Here is a 27,907-nt window from a genome sequence, read left to right as displayed (position 1 = left end):
TGATTTATGGAAATGTTTTTAAAGTTGTTATAATGATAATAGTGTGTGTTATACTATATTATTGTTCTTGTAGTGATGTCACTGATAAAGGCTCCTCCTCTTCCTCTGGTGTTTCTGCTCATTATTCACGGTGAGTCGCTCCTGCTGGAGAGTTTTTTCATGTTTTTAGTCACTTATCAAAGTATTTCTTTTGAATCAGGGGTTTTTAATGGGGGTCTGGCAGTCACTGAACCCCCTGTTAAAACACCTTTCACAAACACATTTCTGTGAAAAAAGTGGTAACACTTTCTATGAAGCCTGTATTTATAATGCATTATGAGGGTGTTCTTAATGTTTTATAATACATTCATAATGCCTTATAAACAACTTTATAATATGTTGTATCATCTTATAAATTATCATAACAACAGGTACAATACATTATAATACTTAATTATTTGTGGTTATTATAACTTTTAAGAGTACAATGCATTATAACACCAGATGAAGCCTACATGTATATTGCATTGTAAGGGTATTCTTAATGCATTATAATACACGCATAATGCCTTATAAACAACCACTTAAGTTATAATGGATTATATATCCCATAGTTTCATATCTTTTACATTACATAAGATCTGCACAGTATCATAATTTATCGTATGAGTGGTCTTTTACTGCTTGAAGTTAAAACAAAGACTTTATTTAAACATCTGAAAAGTTTTATAATATGGTCAGAATATTTATAAGTGGTCTTGTATGCTTTCCCTTAAGGTAAAATCAAAGTTGTGTGGAAAAGTGGAAAAGCACAAAGGAACAATACATTAGATACATTACAATAATACATAACAATACATTACAATAAGATTAAAAGACTTGACTAGAGAGAAATATCAAGCAGGTTTGCTATAGCAAATTGTATACTCATCCAGACCCAAGCGAGAACACACAATGAGAGAGGACTGCACTTTCAGTAGATCACTGTTGCTTTGTTCATATTTAAAGAACGTTGATAATCAAACAGCCATAGTAGGAAAAATACTATTGAAATCAATAGTTAGAGTCTACTGTCTGTTAACATTCTTCAAAATATCTTTTTTGTGTTCATCAGAAGAAAACTCATACAAGCTTGGATCAGCTTGGGTGAATAAATGATGACAGAGTATTCATGTTTGGGTGAACTAACCCTTTAAGCTCACTGGTAACTCTTTTACATTTAAAACCATACAATATTAAGTTGATTTTACATATGGAGCATATTTTCTAAATATTGCAATAAAAATTTTCAAAGTATGTATTATAACGCATTAAGAATACCCTTATAATGCATTGTAAATGGCTTCGTGGAAAATGTTACCAAAAAAAAAAAAGTATTCATCAAAAAAGTAAAAATGTTACTTTAACAAAGTAATTAGTTATAGTTACTAGTTACTTCTCACAAATAGTAACGGAGTTAGTAACTCAGTTACATCATTATAAAAGTAACTAATTACCAGGGAAAGTAACTACTGCGTTACTTTAAAAAAAAAAAAAAAAAAAAAATTTAAATAGGTTAAATAACTTGAATGCCCCCAATATTAAATATAAGTCTAAGAATAAACCCGGTTTGCCCCGGTGTGTACAGGCCACACAGAGCGCATCGTACAGTATTAACAGTTTAAAATTATATTTGTGTATGACTAACCCCAACACACACCAGAGAAAAAACTTTGCAGGTCCTATATATGGCCTACTCGGATGAAAACTGCTTCAGTGAGATCAGTTATAGTAACGCAAGATTTTTTTTTTTTTTTTTGTCAGTAACAGTAACAGCGTTATAACGGGATAAAAAGTAATTCATTTGATTACTCGTTACTGAAAAAAGTAATGGTGTTAGTAACACTGTTTATTTAATAACGGCATAATTCCCATCACTGGTTAACATGAACTAATAATGAACTGCACTTCTATAGCATTTATTAATGTTTGTGAATGTGAATTTCAACATTTACTTATACATTATAAAACTGTATTAATAATGTATTAGTAAATCTTGAAAGATGGCTCAGATGCCTCAACCCCTGATGACTTCAGATGATGCAAACTCTGGAAAATTGCTATATATCCTATTCATTGTTAGCATATGTATTCATTAATTCCATGAGCTCTTTGTTTCTATCTTAAATTAATACATTGTTAGCTAACTGTTATTTGTATATTCTGAAATTACATAATTTTGACATAGCCATCTCTGATAACAGATCACTCTAAATTGTAATGTTGACATGCACTCCTTGTAAAGTTGCTTTGAAACAATATGTATTTTGAAAAGCTCTATACAAATAAATGTGAATTGAATTATAATCAAGAGTTGTATTTGTTAACATTAGTTAATGCATTGAGAATTAACATGAACAAACTATGAACTGCTGTATTTTTATTAACTAACATTAACAAAGATAATGACAAATACAGTGAGTAATGTATTGCTCATTGTTAGTCATTTTAGTTAATATCTTAATGTTAACAAATGAACCTTATTGTAAAGTGTTACAGATTATTTTAATGTGGTGAACATGAGGGGTCAGTAATTATGAAAAAAATAAAATAAATCAATTTTGCGTGAACTATCCCTTTAATATTTGTTTCAGGAGTTTGTAGCCAGTGGGGTGATTGGGGTGTGAGTTACAGACCTTCACGCATCTGTGCATTAAAGAACTCATCAGTGATAATGAGCTGCACTTATACATACCCTATTGGACATCAGATCATGAATGTGTTCTGGACCAAAACAAAAGATAATGAAAATCCTCCAGATCTGTCTGAGGACCCTGAATACAGTCAGAGGCTTCAGTATCTGGGAGATAAACAGAAGAAATGCACCATGAGACTGAGTCATGTGACACTGAAGGATTCACACAAGTACTATTTCAGATTCATCACTGATAAAGACAAATGGATTGGTAAACCTGGAGTGACTCTTACTGTCACAGGTGACTTTCATGAGGTTTCTCTCTTCTTCTGTGCATTATGTTGAATAATAATCAGTGTATGACAGCAGCACTAGATATAATGTGTGTGTTGTGTTCAGATCTTCAGGTGGAGTCTCCTGAGAGAGTGACAGAGGGAGATTCAGTCCGTCTGACATGTAAAAGCAGCTGCACTCTGACTGACAGAGCAACATTCATCTGGTACAGAAACTCACAGCCATTAACTGAGAGAAGAGACAGAAACAATGAACTCCTGCTGCAGTCAGTCAGAAGAGAGGATGCAGGCAGATATAGCTGTGCTGTACACGGACACAATCACATCTCTCCTGCTGTTCAGATCAGTGTCATGTGTGAGTATGTATTTTATTTAGTGTATGCACCTTTTTGAATCTTCTTTCAAAATTAAGAAGGTTAGTGATATAAACTACATGGGCAAAAGTATGTGCAGCCCTAGGAATTAATGGGTTTGACAAAATAATTTTAGTGGAATAGTGTGTGTTTTTTTCAGCATGACAATACCCAAAGTGAGGTTCATTGAGTTAGGTGTGGAAGAACTTGATTACTTTTTTTTTCAAGTCCAGATCTGAACCTCACTAAACACATTTGGTATGAGTTGAAACAAATCTCATCACTGATGCTCTTGCGTCTCTGAATGAGAGCAAATCCCTGCATTCATGTTCCAACTTCTAATGGGAAGCTTTCGCAGAAGTGTCACAGTCACCATCTCCGCCTCTGCTCCTTCACTACATTTCCCATCATCCTCCTTGACTCCCACCTGCACGCTATTCACCATCCACCACACATGTCAGCCATCACCTTCATCTTCAGCACCATAAAGTCACTCACCTTTTCTTCCCTCATTGTCCAGTCTTGTTTGTTCCTCATGTTTGGAACATGTTGGACCTGCATTTTTCTCCAGCGTTTGTATCCCTCCTCTCCTTTGTATTTGCCCCGTGCCTGTATTGTTTGATCACTGCTGCACTAATAAATCACCTGTCACCATTCTCCGGGTCCCAGTTATGTAACAAGAAGAGTGAAAGCATTGTTTTTAAATTAAATGTTTATCAAGCACATGCAGAAATATTTCACCTGTAGATCCTCCAGAGAGATCACAGATGTGCATGAGAGATGATTGGCCTCGTAAAACTTACGTGTGAGTAGTTCACTCAATTCCAAGTAACAAACAACAGTAGCATACCTGCAAACTAATCACTTTTTGGCAAAATTTGCTGTTTTTAATCAAAATATGTCATTTATGTGGTTTAAGTTAAGTTTTTTTTTTTTTTTTTTTTTTTTTTTTTTTACAACATGAAATAAACATGAATGAACATTAGAAGGTATGTTGCTCAAATCCGTATCATCATATGTATTCGATCAACCACGGAAAGATGTGAATAAAACAGCTTGTAAAATTGTCACATTTACCTCAGAAAAACTGTTCAATGTCCAAAATCTCTACAAAAATTAACTTGGAGAGGAGCATTTTGTTAAATATATGCACTATAGGCTATTGAATATTCATTGTATTTGTACTTAACATGTGCTTCAGTATTGCATGTATTAATACGTTTCATGCAGTGGTGTTTTAAAATGAGGAGGCAACGTCCTCATTTATGTCCCTGTTACACATTTTTCCTGGTTAAGTTAACATTACATAAAAAGAGAGGCCAAATAACATTCTATTTTGTATGCTTACACTAGGTAATGTTCTATTTATTAAAACCAAGAAAAGATTTCAACAAGTTAGTGTTTTTACGCATTTTTAGATTTATTTCAAAATAATAACTAAATGCAGTAACAATTTAAACAATACAGTAATTATGTTTTCAGGCCATTTCGAGTTTGATTTTGACATGAAATAAAGTGGTGATATCAAAGTGACAGTTGTTTACTTACTTTTTAATTAGTTTTCCCATTAACGCCATCGCTGTCTTCATTCAGGCCGATTTGATGAGAACGCGCACAAAAACAAGAGGTGGAATTTATCGTACGAACCTATCATGTCCAATCGTGACCGATCATATCCAATCATAGCGCGATGGAGGCATTGCCTCCTCTCACGTGACTTTCCCCCATTCATTCTCAATTACCCCCCACTAAACCCACTGCAGGCTTTAGAGGCTCAGCTTTATTTCTATGAGTTAAAGGGAGGCACAAGTGATGTGGACTCCACCTGCGGGTGTCGCTGTTTGACAGTGTTTCTTTAGAAAAACGAGTGATTTTTTCATTTTTTAATGTCAAATTTTGTAATATTTGTGTTGTTTTATTTTTGTAATATTGATTATGTTCTCATCAAATTTGTGTCAATGCCCAGCCATAGTGTTAAGTTTTTTTTTTTTTTTTTTTTTTTTTTAACTTGAAGCAAATGTTATCAAATGTTGTAAGAGTGCACCAGAATGCTTCCTTTACATGTTAAAATAACACACACACACACACACACACACACACATACAATCTCATGGAGGATGATGTCCCCAGACCCCCCTAAAACAATTTGCTTCATAAACTAAACTTGTTCACTTCTTTTGAGTATGTAGTACTGCATGTCTATATATTTCAAATTTGTATCTTGCATTTAATCTTGATTTTATATATTTATCCTATAGATCCTCCAAAGAACGTCTCAGTGTCCATCAGTCCATCTGGTGAAATAGTGTCAGGAGATTCAGTGACTCTGATCTGCAGCAGTGATTCAAACCCTCCTGCTCTGAACTTCAGCTGGTTTAAAGGACGAACGTTTGTAGGATCTGGAAGAATCTTCAACATCTCAAAGATCAGCTCTGATGACAGTGGAGAATACAAGTGCAGATCCATCAACGAACATGGAGAGAAATACTCTGATGCTGTGACTTTAAATGTCATGTGTGAGTTAATGATGGTTCAGTAACTTTGACATTAAATAGTCTGTGATGGCAGCTTTATTGTGATTGTTAATGTGATCTATGTTTCTCTGTGTTAGACCCTCCCGGGAATGTCTCAGTCTCCATCATTCAGTCTGGTCAGATTTGGGCAGGAGGTTCAGTGACTCTGATCTGCAGCAGTGATTCAAACCCTCCTGCTCTGAACTTCAGCTGGTTTAAGGAGAATGAAAGCTCAGCTGTTGGATCTGGACAGAGTTTCAGTGCACTACAGAGTGGACGCTTCTACTGTCAGGCTCACAATCAACATGGATCTCAGAGATCAGACGCTGTAACTGTCACAGGTGAAGATCTTACTTTATAAGCTCAAGAGAGTTGTTTAACTTTGAGAGTTAATCTGAACTCAAATTCTTTCAGTGCATCATGGTCTTGGTTGGCATGTCTGGTTGGGGATCACAGTGGCATGTTTAGGATTATTCATCATCATCCTCATCATCATCATATTGTATACAGTGTAAATAAAAGTTTATCAACAAAGAGTAATATTTTCTTTTAAACTAATGCTGAAGTACATTTGATTATTAAACGACACAATGAAATGTCGTGTTTCTGATTCCTTTTTAACAGTCAGAAGAAAAGGACAAACAGAAGATCTGTAATACACGTGTATGAGGTGAGATGATCAATTAACCACAGAATGATACCAATAACACAATTAGAGCTTATTTGTACATGTAGGATATATATATATATATATATATATATATATATATATATATAAATATATATATATATATATATATATATATATATATATATTACCACACTCAAGATTTTACAGGATTTATGTGAGAAGAAAGACCATGGAGTGATTACACTTTTGATTGTCATGCAGAATCACAAGTCCTTCTCTGTGTTTCCCTGTAGAACGATGATCCCAGTGCAGACACATATGCAGCTCTTGACCTCAAGTCCAGATCTTCCGACCTCTACGACACACTCACAGTAAGTGAAATCTCAAAAACTACACATGCAAAATAGTTTGTTCATTCAAAATCAGGTAATAAATAATCAATGTGTCTTTCACATAGACTGTCCATCCCAGACCTGCTGATCACCAGTCGGGCTCTTCTGAATAAGAGAATCTGTCAGTAAGTGTGAGATCCTCAGGTCTTCTCAATATCATCAATAAAGAAGTGTTGTTTCATAAAGTGAGATAACTCAGATTATTTGTACCATTGTAGTGTTGATTCATGTGCTTCTTAATTTTTTTACAGATCTGTTTAAATGTTTGTCTTATATTTGTTGTATAAGACAATAAAATAAGATGAGGCACAACCAAGTCAACACTTTGATCTCAGCTTGAGCTCCCAGGATACTCATGATGTGGTCACAACATGAGGTCACAGCGAGCTAAAAGTGTAACTTCACAGCACACTCACTGTGTGCTCAAACTGTAAGCTCAAATCTAATTAGTTAGACTTACTTAAAAATGCATGCAAACTGATTGCCTTAAAACTAATTGTATGTTGTACTGACAAATGCTCTTACACAAGAGTTCTAGTAACTAAAAAGAACTGTAGAGATTGCATGATCATTCACTTTAAATAAAATGTAATTGTTATACCATTGTTGTGTTTTTTATGCTGAATGTTGAAGTCTGTGTGTGACTCAAGCATGGTCAATTGTAAGATTTTGTCACAAATATCGAGGGATTATATCAACCCAAAAGGTTTTGCAAGGTGTTTATGACATGCGTTAGCAATAAAATTGTGAAAGATCATTATTCAACATGAAAAATAGACTAATTAATAACTTAGATCAACCTGTTTATTACTTCCCTTCCTTTGAAACTGTAAGGCTGGAAGATTATGCTATTTTGAACCAATAATCTATTAACTATTTGCTATTGGGCTGATAGCCCACTAGCAAATGACACTAATAGCTGAAGCGTGACCAAAGTTGTTAGCTTAGTAAGAGATTTAGATGCATTTGAGCTTTGGTTACTTGCAGAGTGCTGGTTTGTGTTATTAGAGCGTGATTGTCTGTGTCTTAAGAAATAGGGTGAAGGTCTGCCTCTGCCCACTGACCAGCACTTTTCCTCTGTATAGTCGTTTTCATACATGAATTACAGAATCTGTTCAGTTTGCCCCGGTGTTGCTGGCTGAATTTTCCTGCAGATGGAGGATTTTCATGATATTCTAACACAGCTACCTCACAATGCATTTGTTTACGTGACTCAATTTTTGTGGCCCAGCTCACAATACCTTCAAAAGTATTTTGTGCTGGAGAAGCACCACACATGAGCGATTTCTGTACATGCGGCCCTGCATTATTAAGCAGTAAATCAAGACGAATTGCATTGTTATGGATAACATCTTCAATTCCAGAATACTCTTCATCAAATATTTTCTGCATATGTCTCAAAAGATTCTTCAGTACTGTTTCTGATTGAAAATCAATTCCCATCCAATAGGACAACAACCACGCAAATAACGAAGGCATTGTCTTAGTCTATTCAAGATCCCTTTTAGAGGAAATAGTCCGATCTCTGCTTTATACAAGTTACATTCAGTTACATTCAATTTCACCTTAAGGGCTGAAACAGGTACACTTTTCAGAGCTTTAACACCTGATACATCTGTCTGAATTGATACAGAATCATTAGAGCATGCAGCCTCATCTAAGAAGTGCATATGCTTTTTATTACCATCGCTGTAAGCATTTTGGGAGACAATACTTTTGCTAAAGTAGTTTGTTTTCTAAATTTGGAATACATTTTATTGCGTAAGGTAGAGGCATTCAAGTAATTTGTAACATCAATGATTTCTCCTAGTTTAGATTTCTTCTGCTTACTACCCACTGTTTTCCCCCAAATTGAAATTTCATTGTCAATAGCATCCATGTTTAAGACCTTTTCTAGTGTCTGTCTTTTCAGTATAGGTTCTAACTTTTCTGCCCATAATATAAACAGGTCATGATCATTAGGCATGCTCCAATACATTTTTGGTGAAATGTAATTAGATTTCACAATAATGGGACTACTTAGATTATTCTGATACTTCTAATCTCTGTTTCATACAATTCATGCAAATGGAGACTTTCCCTACCATGCCATGAAGCAATGAAAACAGAGTTATCCACTCCATGCTTAGTAGGTCACCTTTAATCCTTTCAAAAGAGTCCTCATTCTGATAACCAAATGCTGTGAAGCCATCACTCCAAGGGTTAAAATAATCCAATGTCAAATGAGAAAAACCGAAGTAGTTGTGAATACAAAAATGTACAGTGTAAAAAGTTTATCACGTCGGGGTCACCAAAAACTGTAGGTCTGGAAACTTATGCTATTTTGAATCAATAATTGGAAACAAAAAGCAGTTGAAGGTTGACATGCATAATTTAGTTATTTATCTGACTCCAAAATAATTAATCTGACTCCATTAATGTTGTTGTTATTTTTTACCTCTTATTCATTGAAGGTAAAAGTCTTAGAACTGATAGGAAACTGTAGGATTTAACCTGAACAGTTATATAACGAAAGTTACAATCAATTTAGCTTTAAACATTATCAGTTACAAAAGGAAAGATTCAGGCAGGCAATGTTATTTATTAAGTTACATGTTTAAATATACAGACAGTAGAATGGAACAACATACTGTATAGAAAACTTAGTTGTAAAGAATAATGCACTGCTGTGCAGAAAAGGCATTCTTGCATTAAGAGGTTATGCATCGGTGTGCGGGAGTGGCAGGGTTAAAACCTTTCTCCCAGAACATCAGTTACCTTTCCTTCTTATACCCTGAGCAAAGCTGTTATGATCCAACTGGGGATTGAACTCGGGTCTCTGGCATGTGTATGTCTTTGATGCTGACCACTCCACCAAAGGAGGTTGAACCCAAATGCAGAGGAATAAGAGACAGCGAGAACCCAAGAATCTAAATCTTGTCTTTGGATTTTTACTTCAAAAAAGGGAATACAGAACATTAGCACAGTCTTAAGCAGCACTTTAGATGGATCTGAGCAGGTAACACAAACAACTCTCCATGAGAGGTTATCTAAAAAGAATTTTCCAAACAGAAAAGATCTTTTTAAACATCAGTCCAGTAAGAAAATCAAGGAGTTCACAATCCACAAAAAGATGACATGCAATCCAAGAACAAAACAGAAGGCAAAAAAATCTCAAATCCGAAAATCCTTAGGAATGGCAATGCATAGGCCAACATCAGGACTGAACAAGAACAAAAAAACAGTTAGGCCTTAAATAGGGTTTCTCATTAGAAGTGATTCAACAAACATCATTACAAACATTAAACAAAAGGAAATTAGTATGGGTTGAAATATCCCCATCTAGTGGTGTAAATCAGGAACTACAGACAAAACATTACACAAAGCATTGTTATACATGAGTGGAATACAAACACTAAAACCCACTGACAGGAAACCAAAAGATATGGCAAATGGGTGGTGATCAAGAAGGGGAGAAGTACATTAAAAGCAATACATGTTTAAGTAATACCTAGATTGTACATTAGAATACTTTAATGTCTCCATTAAGTACACTACCACTCAGTTCAGTTTATAAACTGTCAGATGAGACCAAACATGACATAGTTACATGTTAGAAAACACTTGTAGATAAATAGTATGTAGTATGTAGTCTGTCTGCCTCTTATAGTCCTTCACATTTATTGCGATCTCAGAATTCAGGCCAGCTGATAATACCTAGAATATCAAAATCAACTGCAGGCGGTAGATCCTTCTCCTATTTGGCACCTAAACTCTGGAACAATCTTCCTAGCATTGTTCGGGATGCAGACACACTCTGTCAGTTTAAATCTAGACTAAAAACGCATCTCTTTAACCTGGCATACACATAACACATTATCAATTTATATTTTCAAATCCGTTAAAGGATTATTAGGCTGCATAAATTAGGTCAGCCGGAACTGGGAACACTTCCTATAACACTATAGGATAGTCTTTCTAACGCTAATACTAGTCTTTCTGTTTATCCCGAGGTTTACCGTAGTCAACCAGATCCAGGCCGTATCCACTTGAGACCAAGGACCGGCACCATGACACGACCACAACGCAGCCCTGAAGTATCAGCAGAGATTGAGTCAACTAAATTACCAATTGTGAAGACAATTGTGAAGACATCATCAACACGACAGCCAGTGCCACAGTTCCTCAACAGACTGTCCATACCGGCGTGATGAATACGATCCTCAACTGGACACGACCACAACGCAGCCCTGAAGTATCAGCAGAGATCGAGTCGACTAGATCATCCATTGTGAAGGCCTCATCGACATGACAGCCAGTGCCACAGTTCCTCAACAAACCGTCCATACAGGCGTGATGAATACTCAACTGGATGGAACTGAAATAAATACTTTGATTGTTGCGATCCTATCAGACTTATGATAGCAACCTGATTGTAACAAAGCACTGTTCGCCAGAGGAGAACCCCCCCATCCCCCACCCACCCTGACTAAGCCTGGTTTCTCCCAAGGTTTTTTTCTCCATTTTAACACCTATTTGCCACTTGTTTGCCACCTGATGTCACCTGCTGGAGTTTGGGTTCCTTGCCGCTGTCGCCTTTGGCTTGCTTAGTTGGGGACACTTGACATTTGACTTGACATTTGATATTCAACAGTATTCTTGACATTTATTCAACAGTGCTTTGATCTGCCTGCATTGACACTATTCTTTAAGAGCTGTTGTGCAGCCAAAATTTATGTACCAGCTATCAATGTAAAGCTGCTTTGACACAATCTGCAATGTAAAAAGTGCTATATAAATAAAGGTGACTTGACTTGACTTAAAGCATATATGTCATGTGAAGCAAATGGTAAAGATGTGTCATTAAGGTGTAAACGACTCTGTCTCTCCAGACAGAACCATCCTGCGCCTGTAGTGTCCCAACAGTCCTCAATCAGCATATTGATGAATCCCTTGCACTAGATAGGCATTAGCATAATGTGATGATGAAGGCCATTGTGCCACGTTTAATTCACATGTATACCTTTTAAAGGGATTTCTGAAGTACTAGGGCAGTAAAGAATTCTACCCATATTTGCTCAGCCCTACAAAACCAAATAACTGTAATTTCCTGTTGCATCGCTGCGTCAATAGGAAGACATTTGTTCCAAGTGCCCAACCAAAGGGAACACTAACTACCATAATAGTGAGTTCAAACAAAAACATTTTACAAAAATCAACATCAATTTATTAAATCAGGTTATGTGATGTTCTCTCAGTTGTACTGACAATTCAGCATTCAAGATGATGGTAACAATTCCACACAGAGTGCAGAACACAACTGTACAAACGGTTTGCTAACAAATCCTGCAGTATCCACATTTTTCCATTGTTGAGAAACAGGAAATAGAATATCCCCCAGTGACCGATATTTGAACCGCCTCCTCTCATCCTGCCCAGTATAATGAATTCACAGTGAGCTTGCATATTACTAACACTGTGAGTATCACAGTATGAGAATGGTGTGATGTCACTGCGATCATTGCATGAGCTCACGTGTTGACTGGGAAGCTAAAATTTACCCAACATTTGTGGCGTTGCTGGACATGCCTAGATCACAACTACGAATGAAAATCAAATGCCTCTTCAGAGTTTCCATTCTGCAGTAATGTCCATGTGACAGATTTTTCTCTTTATTAATTTTCAAATAAAACATGCAATTATAAAAATATATGAAGAATCAACATTGTGTTTCAAATATGTGCTTTAGAGTGCATATTAAACTGGCCAAGTCACATGATTTCAGCAAACAAGGCTTAGGCAATGTCAAATGAACAGTCTTAAAGGTTCTCTAAGCGATCCTGGGTGGAGTAACTTCCTGTTGACGTTCGAAGTGTTGTCAGAAAAACAGAGGCTAGCTAGACCCTCCCTCCTCCGCCTCCTCCTTCTCCCCTCCATGCTTCCTGAAACAGTCATGAACGCGCATTTAAAATCATTCTTGTCGGTTATTGGCTGGAGCGTGTTTGTTATGTTCAGTGGTCCAGGCTGCACCAGTTTGTTTTTGTTGCCGTTTTCGGAGCTTAAGGCGACTACAGAGACCGCATTTTTTTACAGTATGTTCAGGGGACAGGCAGCTAGCGGATAGTGAGGAGATGTTTGCTGTATGTGACAAAATATGTGTTGGCCTAAAAACGCGTGACATCACTTAGAGCACCTTTAAATCTTAAAAGAAAAAAAAGAGGCAATGTTAAACCTCTAAAAATCTGGTACCCCCACCTCACCTCACCGCAGACTACTAAATGATTTCACAAAAATTTTTTGAAAATGTAAAGATTTGTAACTGATAAACCTGAAACGAAAAACACCATTCGTTTTAATGTCACTGTGTCTACACCCTGACGCAAGCAGTGAAATGCAACTGTGTAAGATTAACCGATAGGCTGTCAATTCGTTAAATGATAAGCTATTTCCTCACAAAAGCGGTTTATTCAGTGTATGAAGCCTATCCTCCATTGACATCCATTCAAGTGGCTTTGCTAATGTCCACCAACTGCGTTGACAAAAGGCATGAATGGAAAATTTACTTGATGATGACACATATCCACCTTTGATCTCGTAGATGTCTGAGCCATTATGAGAAGTGAAAACTGTCAGTCTTGAATGCATTTATTTCTCTCCTTCTCTGACCACAGCAATCTATTCTTGTCCATTTTCAAGGTAAATGCATCTCAAAAGAGACTACAAAAACAACCCAACACCACACGTCCTCTACAGCACAACTTTGTATACCTTACTCTTTGTTCTGCAAATGTTTCAGCATCTACTTGTATAAAAAAAATCTGTTTATAACTACAGATGTTAGAGCAACAGGTATGTGACATCAGCACTCGTCTGTTCCTCGCTCCTGAGGGTCACATGATCACACGGTCAACTCTAGAGAGAAGCTGCTGTGAGAAAGGAAACTGTATTCGTGGCCATATTAAGAGTTTAATGAGACATCAGAGAAGTGACACAAGGCCTCTGCCAGAATACAAATCTTAGATCTCATATTATAAAACCTTTAGACATGAGGATGCATGTTCAATATTCTGTTACTCTTTTAATTACTGATAAGTTCTTATTGTTTGTTTTATTACCAAGTAGCTATTAATTAGTCAAGGTTTATCAAATGCACAATCAAACAGTTATTTACTTGGTCCTATAGGAACAAGTTAAATATACATTTATGTTAAAAAAACATGCTCATGAGCATCTCAGAAAACTGACAAAGTTTCACCAGCTTAACTTTTATTTATTTATTTATTTATTTATTTATTTATTTATTTTATTTTAGTATACTGTCATCTCTGATGTTGGTTGCCCTGTTGCTTTGTTTAACTTTGCTTCCGCTATATCAGCACTGGTGAAGTGTCATATCCTCATGGTAAATATAAGGTGTTAATCTCACTCTGAAACCCAATACTGGTTTCATCCTGTTCATGTCACGGGTCATGAGTGTTGGTGAAACAGGTAAGAGCATCATTTACTAATCAATCTTTACATTCAATATGTTATAACGGAGACTGATGCTAGTTGTCACAGTAACTACAAGGTTTAAAGTCAACAGTTCAAGTGGTTTTGTATCTTGGTTACAAATAGCTATTTAAATCTGCTTTAGATTAAAATAATTCAGTATCATTGTGTATTGTAACATCTGTTGGGTATCAAATGAACACAGTAAACCACATTAAGACACAAAACATTTTTAGGTGTGTCTCAAAATGTAAAATGACTATTAAAAAAGAAATTTACCTTCAGAAATATTCAATGGAGTAAAAAGTGTGATTTTTGGAGATAAAATGCTGTTGTTGTTGTTGTTGTTGATGTATATATTTTACATGATTTTCCCAGCTCAGTGGGTAAACATCCTTGAGGTTAAAACTTTATCTGGTGATTTAGTTGTGGTCTTGGTCAACAGCTTTTACTGTAGATGAGGCTCAATTTGAACTGGCCTGAAAGAGGAAGTTAAGCTTAAATAAACCATTTCTAAACCAGTCGCAATGAGTCTGGTTGAATTTCAGTAAACTCCGGTGTCAAAACGATAACTAAATAATATTTAAATGTTTAGTTATTGTACTATAAAAATATCAAGAGTTTAAAACACTTACATTTAACAAAAATAAGTCACTGTACATTTGTTGTAGGTTTTGCAATGCTAATGTCAGTCAGAATGGCTCCTCCTCTTCCTCTGATCTTCCTGCTCATGATTCACGGTTAGTCAATGCAACACTTCAGAAACACTAGAGATTTTGCATACCACATTTTTATGCACAACTGCAACTTCTGTGTTTCAGGGGTTTCTAGTGCTGATTGGGGTGTGAGTTACAGTCCTTCACACATCTGTGCACTAAAGAACTCATCAGTGATAATGAACTGCACTTATACATACCCTACTGGACATCAGATTGAGAAAGTGTTCTGGACCAAAACAAAAGATAATGTAGAGCCTCCAGATCTGTCTGAGGACCCTGAATACAGTCAGAGGCTTCAGTATCTGGGAGATAAACAGAAGATCTGCACCATGAGACTGAGTCATGTGACACTGAAGGATTCACACATGTACTATTTCAGATTCATCACTGATAAAGACAAATGGACTGGTAAACCAGGAGTGTCTCTTACTGTCACAGGTGACTTTCATGAGGTTTCTCTCTTCTTCTGTGCATTATGTTGAATAATAATCAGTGTATGACGGCAGCACTAGATATAATGTGTGTGTTGTGTTCAGATCTTCAGGTGGAGTCTCCTGAGAGAGTGACAGAGGGAGATTCAGTCCGTCTGACATGTAAAAGCAGCTGCACTCTGACTGACAGAGCAACATTCATCTGGTACAGAAACTCACAGCCATTAACTGAGAGAAGAGACAGAAACAATGAACTCCTGCTGCAGTCAGTCAGAAGAGAGGATGCAGGCAGATATAGCTGTGCTGTACACGGACACAATCACATCTCTCCTGCTGTTCAGCTCAGTGTCATGTGTGAGTACAGATTCATTAGTTCTTTTTAGAAGTTGGAGATTGTGTTTGAATGAGATGATTTAAAGCACAGTGTCAAACATTCTGTAACGTTGGGAGTCATGACGACAAGGGGTAGGTCCAAACACAGGCTTTATTAGAATGAGGGTAGTTGTACAGGCAAGGGTCAAACACCAGCAAGCAGAAACATAAGGGCAGAAGAATAATCCAAGTCACAAGCAATGGTCAAGACAGGCAACAAACAATCAAGGGATAAACAGTCCAGGATCAAAAAAAAAACAAGGCAAGGCGAGGAACTAAGAACAAGGATAAACACAGAAAACATAAGACTAAACAATACTCAGCCCTGTGTGTGTGTCTGGGTGCAGCTTATAAAGGGTCCACTGATGGGAAACAGGTGCCAGTGTGTGATTGGTTCCTAGATGGTGGATTATGGGAAATGTAGTCCAGAGTGATGTATGACTGTCCCTGCGTCCCAATGTCCATACTATCCATCCTAAATAGTATGTGAGATTAAAATAAGTGTGTCCCAGAGCATAGTATGTTGAAAAGAGTATGCCAAAAGTCCCCGGATGGTCTACTATTTCCGGTAGATTTTCGAAGTGTGGATCCGTGCACACTATAAAGGGTAATATTGCCCACAACCTATTGCGCGTTGTACGAGGATTCAGTTCAGAACTACAAACACGAGTAAAAAAGTTTTAAAAAAATACAAAACATGGCGGATATGTGCGATCGACGCTGAGAGGTTTGAGTGACTAATAATCAGTTTAACCTGATGTAAAATATTTATTTAATGTTATCCGTGTTATTTTTCATCTGCAAATACCAATGTGGACTTTTATAAAGATCCGATTGGCCATTAACTTTTAAATGCATCATTATGCATTAATATGAGGAGAGTTCTCAACATGAAAGACCCGCGACTGCAGATCAACGTGCTGCATTTCTCTCCGATACGGTAGGAAATTAGCTAAATGAAATGTGGAGTACATACTTTTAGGGCATAGTATAAGTAGGCGAATTGGGATGGTGAACCAGCGACCTCTGGTGGGGAGTAGCAGGAACCAGCAGGCGCCGGATACGTAACACATACGGCCCGCTGTTTTCAAAAGTGTCCAATCCGGCCCCAGGGATGATTTGAACAATAATAAAAAACAGTTATGCATGGTCCACTGGTCATAAATCTGAACGGTTATTAGTTTTATCCAATATCTATAATGGACTTGCAAACAAACAGCTTTGCAATCATTTCCCAAACTGTCATTTGTGTGGAAATATTACACAGTCTGTAAACAGGACGTTAACACAGCCACATACTGAATACTGACGCAAAGAGAAGAACACAGACGTGCCAGCAGAGCAAATACTGTACCAGGCCAAGCTTACTTTTTGTGAAATATAGGAAGAAAAATATAAATATTGAATTGGGATTTATATGAATGTAACTTAGAAGGGAACTGTCTTCAGAAAAATTTCGATCTCCATATAAGTAGCCTATTTTGTAAGCGCAGCGCTGATTTGTGTACAGTGGTAACCAAGAAAACACTATACCGCTGCTGTTCCACAAGGGCCACCTACTGTTAGAGAGTGAATTTGCATTTTCATTCAGTCCGTTTGCTATTTTTGCTTTGTGCAGGTGTCTTATGTTGCATAATTTCACAAAGCTATAAAGTCAGACCTGTTTTGTTCTGTAAATCTTGAATTTATTTAATTTATTTAATTTAATTTAATTTAACTCAAAAACAACTTTTCATGCTCAAAATGCAGTGGTTCTTGTATATGAAATGGCTACACATATTTTTTGTTTAAGGCCAGTTTGGCCTTTTATAAAACTTCTCGGTTACGTATGTAACCCTCGTTCCCTGAAGGAGGGAACGGAGACGTACGTCAGTAGTGACCGACGAATTGGGATATCGCTTAGAGAGCCCTATCATCTTCGTGTAAACTAAAACAAGCCAATGGAATTGGCGTGCGATATTTGCATAATGCGCACCGCCCCCGACAGGTGTATATAAATAGGAAGCAGATGCAATCGCACTCTGTTTTTCGCTGAGGAGACAACTGGTGTCCGCACTACAGCGAGGGTACAGAAACTGTGGCGACGGGACGTACGTCTCCGTTCCCTCCTTCAGGGAACGAGGGTTACATACGTAACCGAGACGTTCCCTTTCAGTCGGTCACGTTCGACGTACGTCAGTAGTGACCGACGAATTGGGATCCCAACTAAAGCGCCACAGTTACGAAACCCCTTCCAGTGCCCAGCGCAAGCTCAGCCGCCCATAGCACCGGCTGGCGGTGAAGGGGGCGAGCTTACACCGAGAGAGTCTACTGCTGTCTAACCACTACCCACTAAGTAAACTAGACACACTGGGAAGCGAACCCGTAAGGGACGCTGCGGAGACCACTACCTACCCAATGGGGGAGGAGTTTACGTGGGAAATACACACATGGACTGGCCCGGGGGGGCAGTACGCATATGGAGTCCCTGGGATGGCTCCACCTGGTTAGGGGGAGACTCATCTGACAGGTGACAGCAGAGCTGGCTCTGCTAAGGGAAAGACACGGACTCGGCCCGTAGGGAGTTTTAAACCGTGGAAAATACACATATGGGACCGCTCACGTAGAGGGGTCACGACATATGGGCCCCAGCCAACAGACAGCGTCAGCGACGGATGTAGGCCTGGCATCAGACACTCCGCAATGTCCGAGCCGAAGGGGGAGGCGGAGGAACTCGACAGGGTTCGCCAAGCGGGGAACACGACTGGAGAGAAAGTATGCACGTATCCGGCCAGTGGCGGGAATGGCATTGCAAGCCGACACTTAGAGTGGGTACAACACGTCTACCGACTAGTGGATGCGAGTACACGTGAAGATACTGGCTCTTCACGTAGGCTATAAAACCTAGCGAACGTGTTAGGTGTCGCCCAGCCCGCAGCTCTACAGATATCTGTCAGCGAGGCGCCATGAGCCAGCGCCCAGGAAGAGGCCACCCCTCTGGTGGAGTGGGCTCTCAACCCGAGCGGGCAAGGTAGCCCTGGGATTCGTACGCCAAGGCGATGGCATCCACTATCCAGTGGGCCATCCTCTGCTTTGAGACAGCCTTTCCCTTCTGCTGGCCTCCGTAACAGATGAAGAGCTGATCTGAGGTCCTGAAGCTTCGCGTTCTGTCCACGTAAACGCGCAGAGCGCGGACGGGACAGAGCAAAGCTAGGGCTGGGTCTGCCTCCTCCGAGAGCAGCGCTTGCAGGTTCACTACCTGATCTCAGAAGGGAGTGGTAGGAACCTTGGGCACGTATCCAGGCCGGGGTCTCAGGATGACGTGAGAATCACCGGGCCCGAATTCTAGGCACGTTTCGTCGACCGAAAAAGCATGCATTATCAGATCGTGTTTCCCCAGGGACTTACCCACAACTGCATGGTGATGTGCGGCAATAGCGGCAACATGCACCTAGAGGGTGGAGGGAGACAGCCTTCGCTCCAACCCATCTTGCAGAAAGGAAGCACGGATCCGACCGAACATGATCGGGGGTCCTCTCGGCGAGAGGCGCACCATTCGACGAACAGGTTCCACTTCAACGGATAGAGATTCCTAGTGGAAGGAGCTCTAGCGGAAGTGAAGGTGTCTACAACCGCTTGCGGGAGATCACTCAGAACCTCCGCATCCCGTCCAGGGACCACACGTGGAGGTTCCATAGATCGGGACGCGGGTGCCACAGGGTGCCCCGTCTCTGAGTCAGGAGGTCCTTCCTCAGAGGAATCGGCCAGGGAGGGGCTGTCGCGAGGAGGATGAGGTCTGAGAACCAGGTCCGAGTGGGCCAGTATGGAGCCACTAACAGAACCTGCTCCCCGTCCTCCCTGACCTTGCACAGGAGTTGTGCGAGAAGGCTCACTGGGGGAAACGCATATTTGCGCAGACCCGGGGGCCAGCTGTGTGCCAGGGCATCCGTGCCGAGCGTGCCGCCGGTTAGGGAATAAAACCACTGGCAGTGGGCAGTTTCTGGGGAGGCAAACAGGTCTACCTGAGCCTCGCCGAAATGCTGCCAAATCAGCTGAACCGCCTGGGGGTGGAGCCGCCACTCGCCCGCAAGTGGAGGCTGCCGTGACAGCTCGTCGGCTGCACGGTTGAGCACACCTGGGACATGAGTGGCCCGAAGGGACCTCAGATACTTCTGACTCCACAACAAGAGATGGCGGGCGAGTTGCGACATGCGACGGGAGCGTAGACCACCCTGACGGTTGATGTACGCAACGGCCGCAGTGCTGTCTGAGCGGACTAGAACGTGCTTGCCTGACAACAGCTTCTTGAAGCGGGCCAACGCAAGACGTACCGCTAGCAACTCGAGGCAATTGATATGCCAATGCAGCTGAGGCCCCATCCAAAGACCTGCCACTGCATGCCCGTTGTACGTGGCCCCCCATCCCGTGGCAGAGGCATCTGTGGAGACCACAGCATGCCTGGACACTTGTTCGAGGGGTACTCCGGCCCGCAGGAACGAAGGGTCCGACCACCGGACAAGGGTGCGACGGCAGCTCGGTGTCACGTGGACACGGAGCGTGCCGCACTGCCACGCCCATCTCGGGACCCGGCCGCGGAGCCAGTGTTGAAGCGGTCTCATATGAAGCAATCCGAGCGGCGTGACCGCGGCTGCAGATGCCATATGCCCCAGGAGCCTCTGAAAATCTTTCAGTGGAGCCGCTGTCCTGCGCTTGAGCGAACTCAGGCAGTTCAACACCGACTGGACGCGCGCCTCGGTGAGACGCGCAGTCCGTGCAACCGAGTCTAGCTCGAGACCGAGATAAGAGATCCTCTGCCCGGGGGCGAGTTTGCTCTTATCCCAGTTGACCCGAAGACCCAACCGGCTGAGGTGAGCTAAAACCATGTCCCTGTGTTCGCACAACTGCTCTCGCGAGCTGGCCAGGATCAGCCAGTCGTCGAGATAGTTGAGAATACGAACGCCCTGTTCCTTGAGGGGAACAATGGCCGCCTCCGCAACCTTCGTAAAGACGCGGGGTGACAGGGCCAGCCCGAAGGGTAGGACTTTGTACTGATATGCCCGACCCTCGAACGCAAACCGGAGGAAGGGTCTGTGTCGAGGCAGAATCGAGACATGAAAGTACGCGTCCTTCAGGTCTATTGCTGCAAACCAATCCCGGGGACGGACGCATTCGAAAATGCGCTTCTGCGTGAGCATCTTGAACGGCATCTTGTGAAGGTACCGGTTCAGGACGCGCAGATCCAGGATTGGCCGTAGCCCACCGCCCTTTTTCGGTACAATGAAGTAGGGGCTGTAGAACCCCGACTTCATATCGGCTGGAGGGACCGGCTCGATTGCATCCTTCGCCAGCAGGACAGCAATCTCCGCCCGGAGAACAGGTGCACTGTCCAATGACACCTGAGTGAAGTGGACACCCCTGAAAACCGGGGGACGCCGGGCGAACTGAATCGCATAGCCGAGTCTGACAGTGCGAATGAGCCAGCGGGATGGGCTGGGAAGCGTGATCCACGCCTCCAGACTCCGAGCCAGCGGGACCAAAGGCACCACAGACGCACCGGGGGTGGGGCAGCAAGGCGGAGAGGGACCCGACTCGGACGGCATGGAAGCGGCCCGGAGTGAGGTCGGACTCTGCGAGGCAGCAGTGCGAATGGGGGACGGCGCACGGGACGCGGTCTGCGCCATCACACTGCCGCCTACTGGCGGAATGGGAGGGGGTTGCGAGTGGCGAGGTGGGGCCTGGCACACTGGCGAACGCGCCCTCTTGTGACCTGGAGTTTGAGGAAACTGCTCTTTTTGTGGCAAAGTGGGTACCGCTGGACTCCGGAGAGCCAGCGGCGGTAGATGGACAGCCGCCACAAAATCCCCCCGGCCCTCCTCCGGGGGTGGGAGAGCAGATGGAATACTCTCCCAAAGGGCAGGAACCTTCCGCTCCAGGTCGTCCGTCTCCGGGCCGAGTTTTCCCCGACCGCTTGCCACCTGGTTGGCAGAGACGGGCTGGGCACCACGTCTGCGACCGGCACCCTGCTGTTTGGCTGGTGTAGGCTGCTGCTTTGCCAACTTAGCAGGGGTGGTGGAAGACGCAGGCGGGCGCCCTCGGCGACGAGCGGGCTGAGGCTGAGCCACGGGCGGCTGGGTGGAGGCAGCAGCGGACCGCCGTGGCATGACATGTCTGATAGCCTCAACCTGCTTCTGTGCAGCGGAGAACTGTTGGGCACAGCTCTCCACCGCGTCGCCGAAAAGGCCGACCGGAGACACGGGGGAATCCTGGAACCGACGTTTGTCGGTCTCCCTCATGTCTGCCAAGGTCAGCCAGAGGTGGCGTTGCTGGGCTACCAGAGTAGACATCGCCTGGCCAACAGAACGCGCTGTCACCTTCGTTGCCCGGAGGGCAAGGTCAGTGGCAGCGCGCAGCTCCCCAAGCAGCTGTTGGTCAGGACCTTCCTGGGGCATCTGCGACAGCGCTTTTGCCTGATAGACCAGCAAAAGGGCCATCGCGTGCAGGGCAGAGGCAGCCTGCCCACAGGCACTGTAAGCTTTCTCAGTCAGACCGGCTGAGAATTCACAGGCCTGGGACGGGAGACGCGGCTCACCGCGCCAGCCAGCGGCCGTTGGACACAACTGCGTCGCAACAGACCGCTCGACTGGCGGGATCCTCGCGTACCCCCTGGCTAGCCCGCCGTCCAGGGAGGTGAAGGCGGACAAGGGACCAGGCCCTGTACGAGCCCCATGCGGAGCTTGCCAAGACCTGGTCACCTCATCGTGTACCTCCGGGAAGAAAGGCATTGGGGCGGGACGCTGGATTTGACCAGCGCGACCCCCCCCCAAGTACCAATCGTCCAACCGAGATGGGCCGGGACAGGGTGGAGGGTTCCACTCAAGCCCGACGCACAAGGCGGCCCGGGAGAGCACAGCCGTGAGCTCGGGATCCGACTCGGGCAACGCTACCGTCCCGGGCGGCAGCGCGTCCGAATCCTCCCCCGAGGACTCAGGCTCACCTTCCGATGCAGCGATCGACATCCGATCCGCCGCCGGCACACCAAAGGTAACGGCTGGACAGTCCGTAGAGGGCCCAGCGGAAACCAACGGTGGCACGATGGGTTGCGGTGCTGATGAGGCGGCAGGGGCCCGAGGAGCGTTTCCGGCCCAGGGAGCGACGCGATGTGTCAGGTACACCACTCCCTGACACACCGAGGAACCGGCCCAAATCGCTACACACGCACACACTCTTTGTGTTGCTGTGAAAACAGCAGTTTTCGAGCTTATAGCTCAGCTCCTCGGAGACTCGCGACCTCGCTGAACGTGCCCTTTCACCAGCACTGAAAGCTCGCTGTAAATCCTCTTCTGAGGCAATGTTTTAGCATAAAACAAACGAAGAAAGGAGTCTTCTAAAACAGGACACCAGTGAATGGCTCCGAAGCGAAAGACAGAGTGCGATTGCATCTGCTTCCTATTTATATACACCTGTCGGGGGCGGTGCGCATTATGCAAATATCGCACGCCAATTCCATTGGCTTGTTTTAGTTTACACGAAGATGATAGGGCTCTCTAAGCGATATCCCAATTCGTCGGTCACTACTGACATACGTCGAACGTGACCGACTGAAAGGGAACAAATAAACAACAAATAAATAAAAAAAAAAAAAAAAAGAGAGAAAGAAAGAAAAAAATTGGCAACCGATGTCAAATTGGCTCCAAAAAAATTGGAATTGGCCATAATCAAAAAAATCAGTAATATTTTTTTTAAATAAAACATTATTTTAAAAACCTAATAAAGTATTTTCGCATAAAAACAAATGCAGTTTTCAAAGAGCAGTGTGTTTCTTTTTTTTTCTTGCAAATTAATGTGTAGTTTGTATGGTTAATATTAATGCCAGCTCACAAGGTTTAAAAAAAAAAAAAAATCGGCCCGTACATAGTTAAATTTTTTTTTCCCATGCGGCCCTCAACCTAAAAATGAGTTTGACACCCCTGATTTAAAGGGTTAGTTCACCCAAAAAATTTAATTTTGTTATTAATCACTCACCCTCATTTGGTTCCACACCTTTGTTCATCTTCCGAACACAAATAAAGATATTTTGATGAAATCCAAGAGGTTTTTTTATCCTCCACTGACAACAACAAAATTACAAAATTCAATGTCCAGAAAAGTAGTAAAAACTTTGTTAAAATAGTCAATGTGACTACAGTGGTTCAACCTTAATGTTATGAAGTGACGAGAATATTTTTTGTGTGCAAAAACGAAACAATGGCTCCTCTGCTATGCTATTTACGCTGTAGCGCTTCTATGTCCAAACGGCGGCTCAGTATTGGCCAACACCTCTTCACGTGATCAGCATGAGGCATGCGTGTGATGCTGACACAGGAGCCAGCCAATAATGAGCCGGCGTTTTGACATAAACATGGAAACGCAGCACTGCGCCAACTGCATAGCAGTCTTGAAGGGAACAGGAAAAATTGTTGAATAAAGTCGTTATTTTTGTTATGTTTTTTTGAGCACAAAAAGTATTCTCGTCGCTTCATAACATTAAGGTTGAACCACTAGTCACGTTGACTATTTTGTTTTTTGTTTTTACTACTTTTATGTTTCTTTCAACGGAGGATAAAAAAAAAAAAAAACCTCTTGGATTTCAACAAAATATCTTAATTTGTGTTCTGAAGATTAACAAAGGTCTTAGGGGTGTGGAACGACGTGAGCGTGAGTAATAAATGACAGAATTTTAATTTTTGGGTGAACTAACCCTTTAAAGTGTGTTAATGATCATGAGTTAATGAGTTAATGATCATCTGCACGATGTTCTCATCCAAATCCACAATCTTCTAATATTTATTGTGAGTTTTCAATTGTATCCATTTTAGACCCTCCCAGGAGAGTCTCTGTGTCCATCAGTCCATCTGGTGAAATAGTGTCAGGAGATTCAGTGACTCTGATCTGCAGCAGTGATTCAAACCCTCCTGCAGAAATCAGCTGGTTTAAAGGAGGAACGTTTGTAGGATCTGGAAGAATCTTCAGCATCTCAAAGATCAGCTCTGATGACAGTGGAGAATACAAGTGCAGATCCATCAATGAACATGGAGAGAAATACTCTGTTGCTGTGACTTTAAACATCATGTGTGAGTTAATGATTGCTTGCATTTTGTTCACATCTAAATTAATAATTTTCTAATATTTGTTGTGAATTTTAATTTTTGTCTATTTTAGACCCTCCCAGGAACGTCTCAGTGTTGATAAATGGATCTGGTGAAATAGTGTCAGGAGATTCAGTGACTCTGATCTGCAGCAGTGATTCAAACCCTCCTGCTCTGAACTTCAGCTGGTTTAAGGAGAATGAAAGCTCAGCTGTTGGATCTGGACAGAGTTTCAGTGCACTACAGAGTGGACGCTTCTACTGTCAGGCTCACAATCAACATGGATCTCAGAGATCAGACGCTGTAACTGTGACTGTTAAAGGTAGAGCAGCTCATATACTTACATTACTATTTCTGTTATGCAAGTGAATCTGTTCAGATGTTTTACTCTTTGATATTTGCAGAAGGTCTGGTGATATTATATATAACCAATGGAGTTGTTTGTGGAGCTGCAGTGATCATTACGATGGCACTGATTTGGTAAGATATGCGTAGTAGACAATGCAATGTCTTTTTTGAAAATGTCCAGTATAAAAGAACAAAAAAAAAGTTTTCAGGCTAAAGACTGACACCTTATCAAAGTGCCAAATGTTATTGCACAGTCTGGTCTCAAACTAAACATATTTTCAACTAAAAATATGATCACACTCAATGTCTTTAAAGGGGAAGCAGGTGGATGAAAAAGAGAAATGATGCACAGGAGTCTCAGGTGAGAAAAATAATTTGGTTTTCAATAGTTTAGGTATGAACTGGAAACTAAAAGATTGAAAGTCTGAATGTAGTAAGACTTTATTTAGTTAGTTGTTCATGGACATTAGTTATTTATTTTCTTTTGATTATGTTTTTTCTTCCATGTCATAGATGAATCATTCCAGACCTCATCATGACAGACATAAAGCATCTGATGTTGAGCTGACTGAACCTGTCTATGAGAATGTAGAGGTGAGTTTTGCTCATTTACAAACGTCTAAACTCTCCTCGTATTTAGCCAAAAGGAATTAAATGCTCTTCAATGTCAGTGTGAGGATATCAAATAAATATTAACTACGTTTATGGTAATTTAACACCATTAGTTGAACGTTTTACAAACGTTCAGTTTTTGTAATGGAAACATTAAAATGTCCAGTTTTCTTGATGTTACTGGAACATTTTTTAAAGGTTAATATGATGTTTCCTAAAACATTCTTTAAAACATTTGAACACCTGTTGTTAACAAGCAGCATCACTGAAAGAAAGAGAAACAACAAGAACAGAAACTGACTTCAGCCACAGCCTTAGATGAAATCAACTGAAGTAGGGATGCACCAATACCATTTTTATTTAATTTTTTTTGCTTATACCGCCTTCACAAATCGATAACGAATAGTGATTGAAAGCATGCAGTTCGCAATGTGTGTTTTGTCATCATTAATTTGAAGTATTTTCACACCTCTGAGGCTGACATTGTTTCTGCTGCTGCCGCCAGTGTATTTCTTCACAGAAGATTCTCTCAGTTACGTCACGTGAGGTATCGCTCTTTAGAAGTTGATGTTTGGTTGAAAATAAGTTTTGTTTGGTTTCACCATGATGGTGATCAGTATGTGCTTTAGTTGGACTCTTTACCCTTGACTTTTATTAACTTCTCTTTCAGCAATTACAATAATGTTTCCAGTAAATGTTTGCACATTGTTCAAGAAAAAGAAAGATGAAAAAGCAGATTAACATGACTGACTGTCTGTAGTTTATTGATTGGTGTAGATAGTTAAGTTCAAGCATTAATGACTAAAAAGAAAACAAATTCACTGGTAATACTGAAGAGTTTTTCCAAAATTGATTAAAACAAACTCTTGTAAAAAATTTAGACAACTACACTCATTATACAAACCTCAACAATGGTGACAAAAAATTAAGCTGCAAAATGTATTCATGCCGCAATGCATGCTGGGAGCCATGAGTGTGTTTTGTATGCTGGCATGGAGCATGTCACCATTTTTGTGTTCATGTCTGTGAGAGTCTAAACAGTACCATAGTTCATAACTTCATGTTCACAATATGGTTTCATATTTTTCAGAATGTCTGATTGCTACAGTAGTGACATGGTCAGTAGCACAATATTCAAGTAAATTAACAGAACACTTCTGACCAGTGATTATACTTCAAATATGATCAGTGAATCATGCTCTTGTCTCCTTCACTTCCTCTGATGCAGTAAAAGTGTATGAATACACTGTTAAAACAGCCAGAGTAAAACTAATAATATAACCAATAGTCAAGAGCTCAAACTACAGAAAACACTGATCACCACAACGGCGACTTCAAATGTTTGTTCCTCTTTCCTTCAGTGTGTCATCACTAATGGTCTGTACACTCTGTAGTGTGGACACATATGAACACTGAGTGCTGTTCATGAAACAATATTTTGCTTTGTAGCATCCCACCATTTTATCAGCCGAAAAGTTTAGTGATCCTTAAAATGTAAAGGACAGTTGAAGAATGTTGTTCTAAGAACATTTTCTCCTAACATTACGAGGACATTTAAAAAAAACAATCAAACATCAACAAACATCAACAAACAATGTATAAATGTTTTTGTGCTAACCTTTTGAGAACATTATTGAAGAACAGATAATTTTGAACACTCTTTTAATGTTACTGAAAGAATGTTTGTTCATAACTTTGAGAAAACCTTGTCAAAACGTTAGCCAAAGTTATGAGAACATGTTAGCCGGGAATACACTGGTTTACAGCTGATACACAGAGTATAATGATTTATTAATGTTTTAATTCACCTATCCTTTTCTTTCTTTCTTTCAGTTTGACAGGGAGATGCCGTAGCGTTTGGAACACATGGTGAATCATTTAACAGCGTTTGTGTGTCTCTCTGTGTTTGGAGCCCTGAAAAGCAGCATTAATTGGTATAAGTGTGTTTTTACAATTTATCATATAGTTTGTTTGCTTAATGTTTTCAAGGCAGAAAATAAAGATCTGATATTGCAA

General features: G+C 41.1%; 2 protein-coding genes across 2 annotated transcripts in view; one reads left to right on the top strand and one right to left on the bottom strand.

Annotated features, from left to right (window-relative positions):
- The window catches only part of LOC137032441 (B-cell receptor CD22-like), a 900,294-nt gene that overhangs the window by 432,489 nt on the left and 439,898 nt on the right, over positions 1-27,907 (bottom strand). The window lies entirely within an intron of this gene.
- Positions 76-27,745, top strand: LOC137031527 (B-cell receptor CD22-like). Its single transcript, XM_067402536.1, has 16 exons — positions 76-130; positions 2,613-2,954; positions 3,053-3,301; positions 5,558-5,815; positions 5,911-6,146; positions 6,737-6,814; positions 13,649-13,742; positions 14,977-15,045; positions 15,127-15,462; positions 15,561-15,809; positions 24,662-24,916; positions 25,005-25,253; positions 25,336-25,411; positions 25,595-25,640; positions 25,793-25,873; positions 27,725-27,745. The coding sequence occupies exons 1-16, from the start codon at positions 76-78 to the stop codon at positions 27,743-27,745; spliced, it is 2,694 nt and encodes an 897-aa protein (XP_067258637.1).

Source organism: Chanodichthys erythropterus, chromosome 12 (assembly GCF_024489055.1).
Source record: "Chanodichthys erythropterus isolate Z2021 chromosome 12, ASM2448905v1, whole genome shotgun sequence".
Lineage (NCBI taxonomy): Eukaryota > Metazoa > Chordata > Actinopteri > Cypriniformes > Xenocyprididae > Chanodichthys > Chanodichthys erythropterus.
This window is presented reverse-complemented; position numbering and strand designations above follow the sequence as displayed.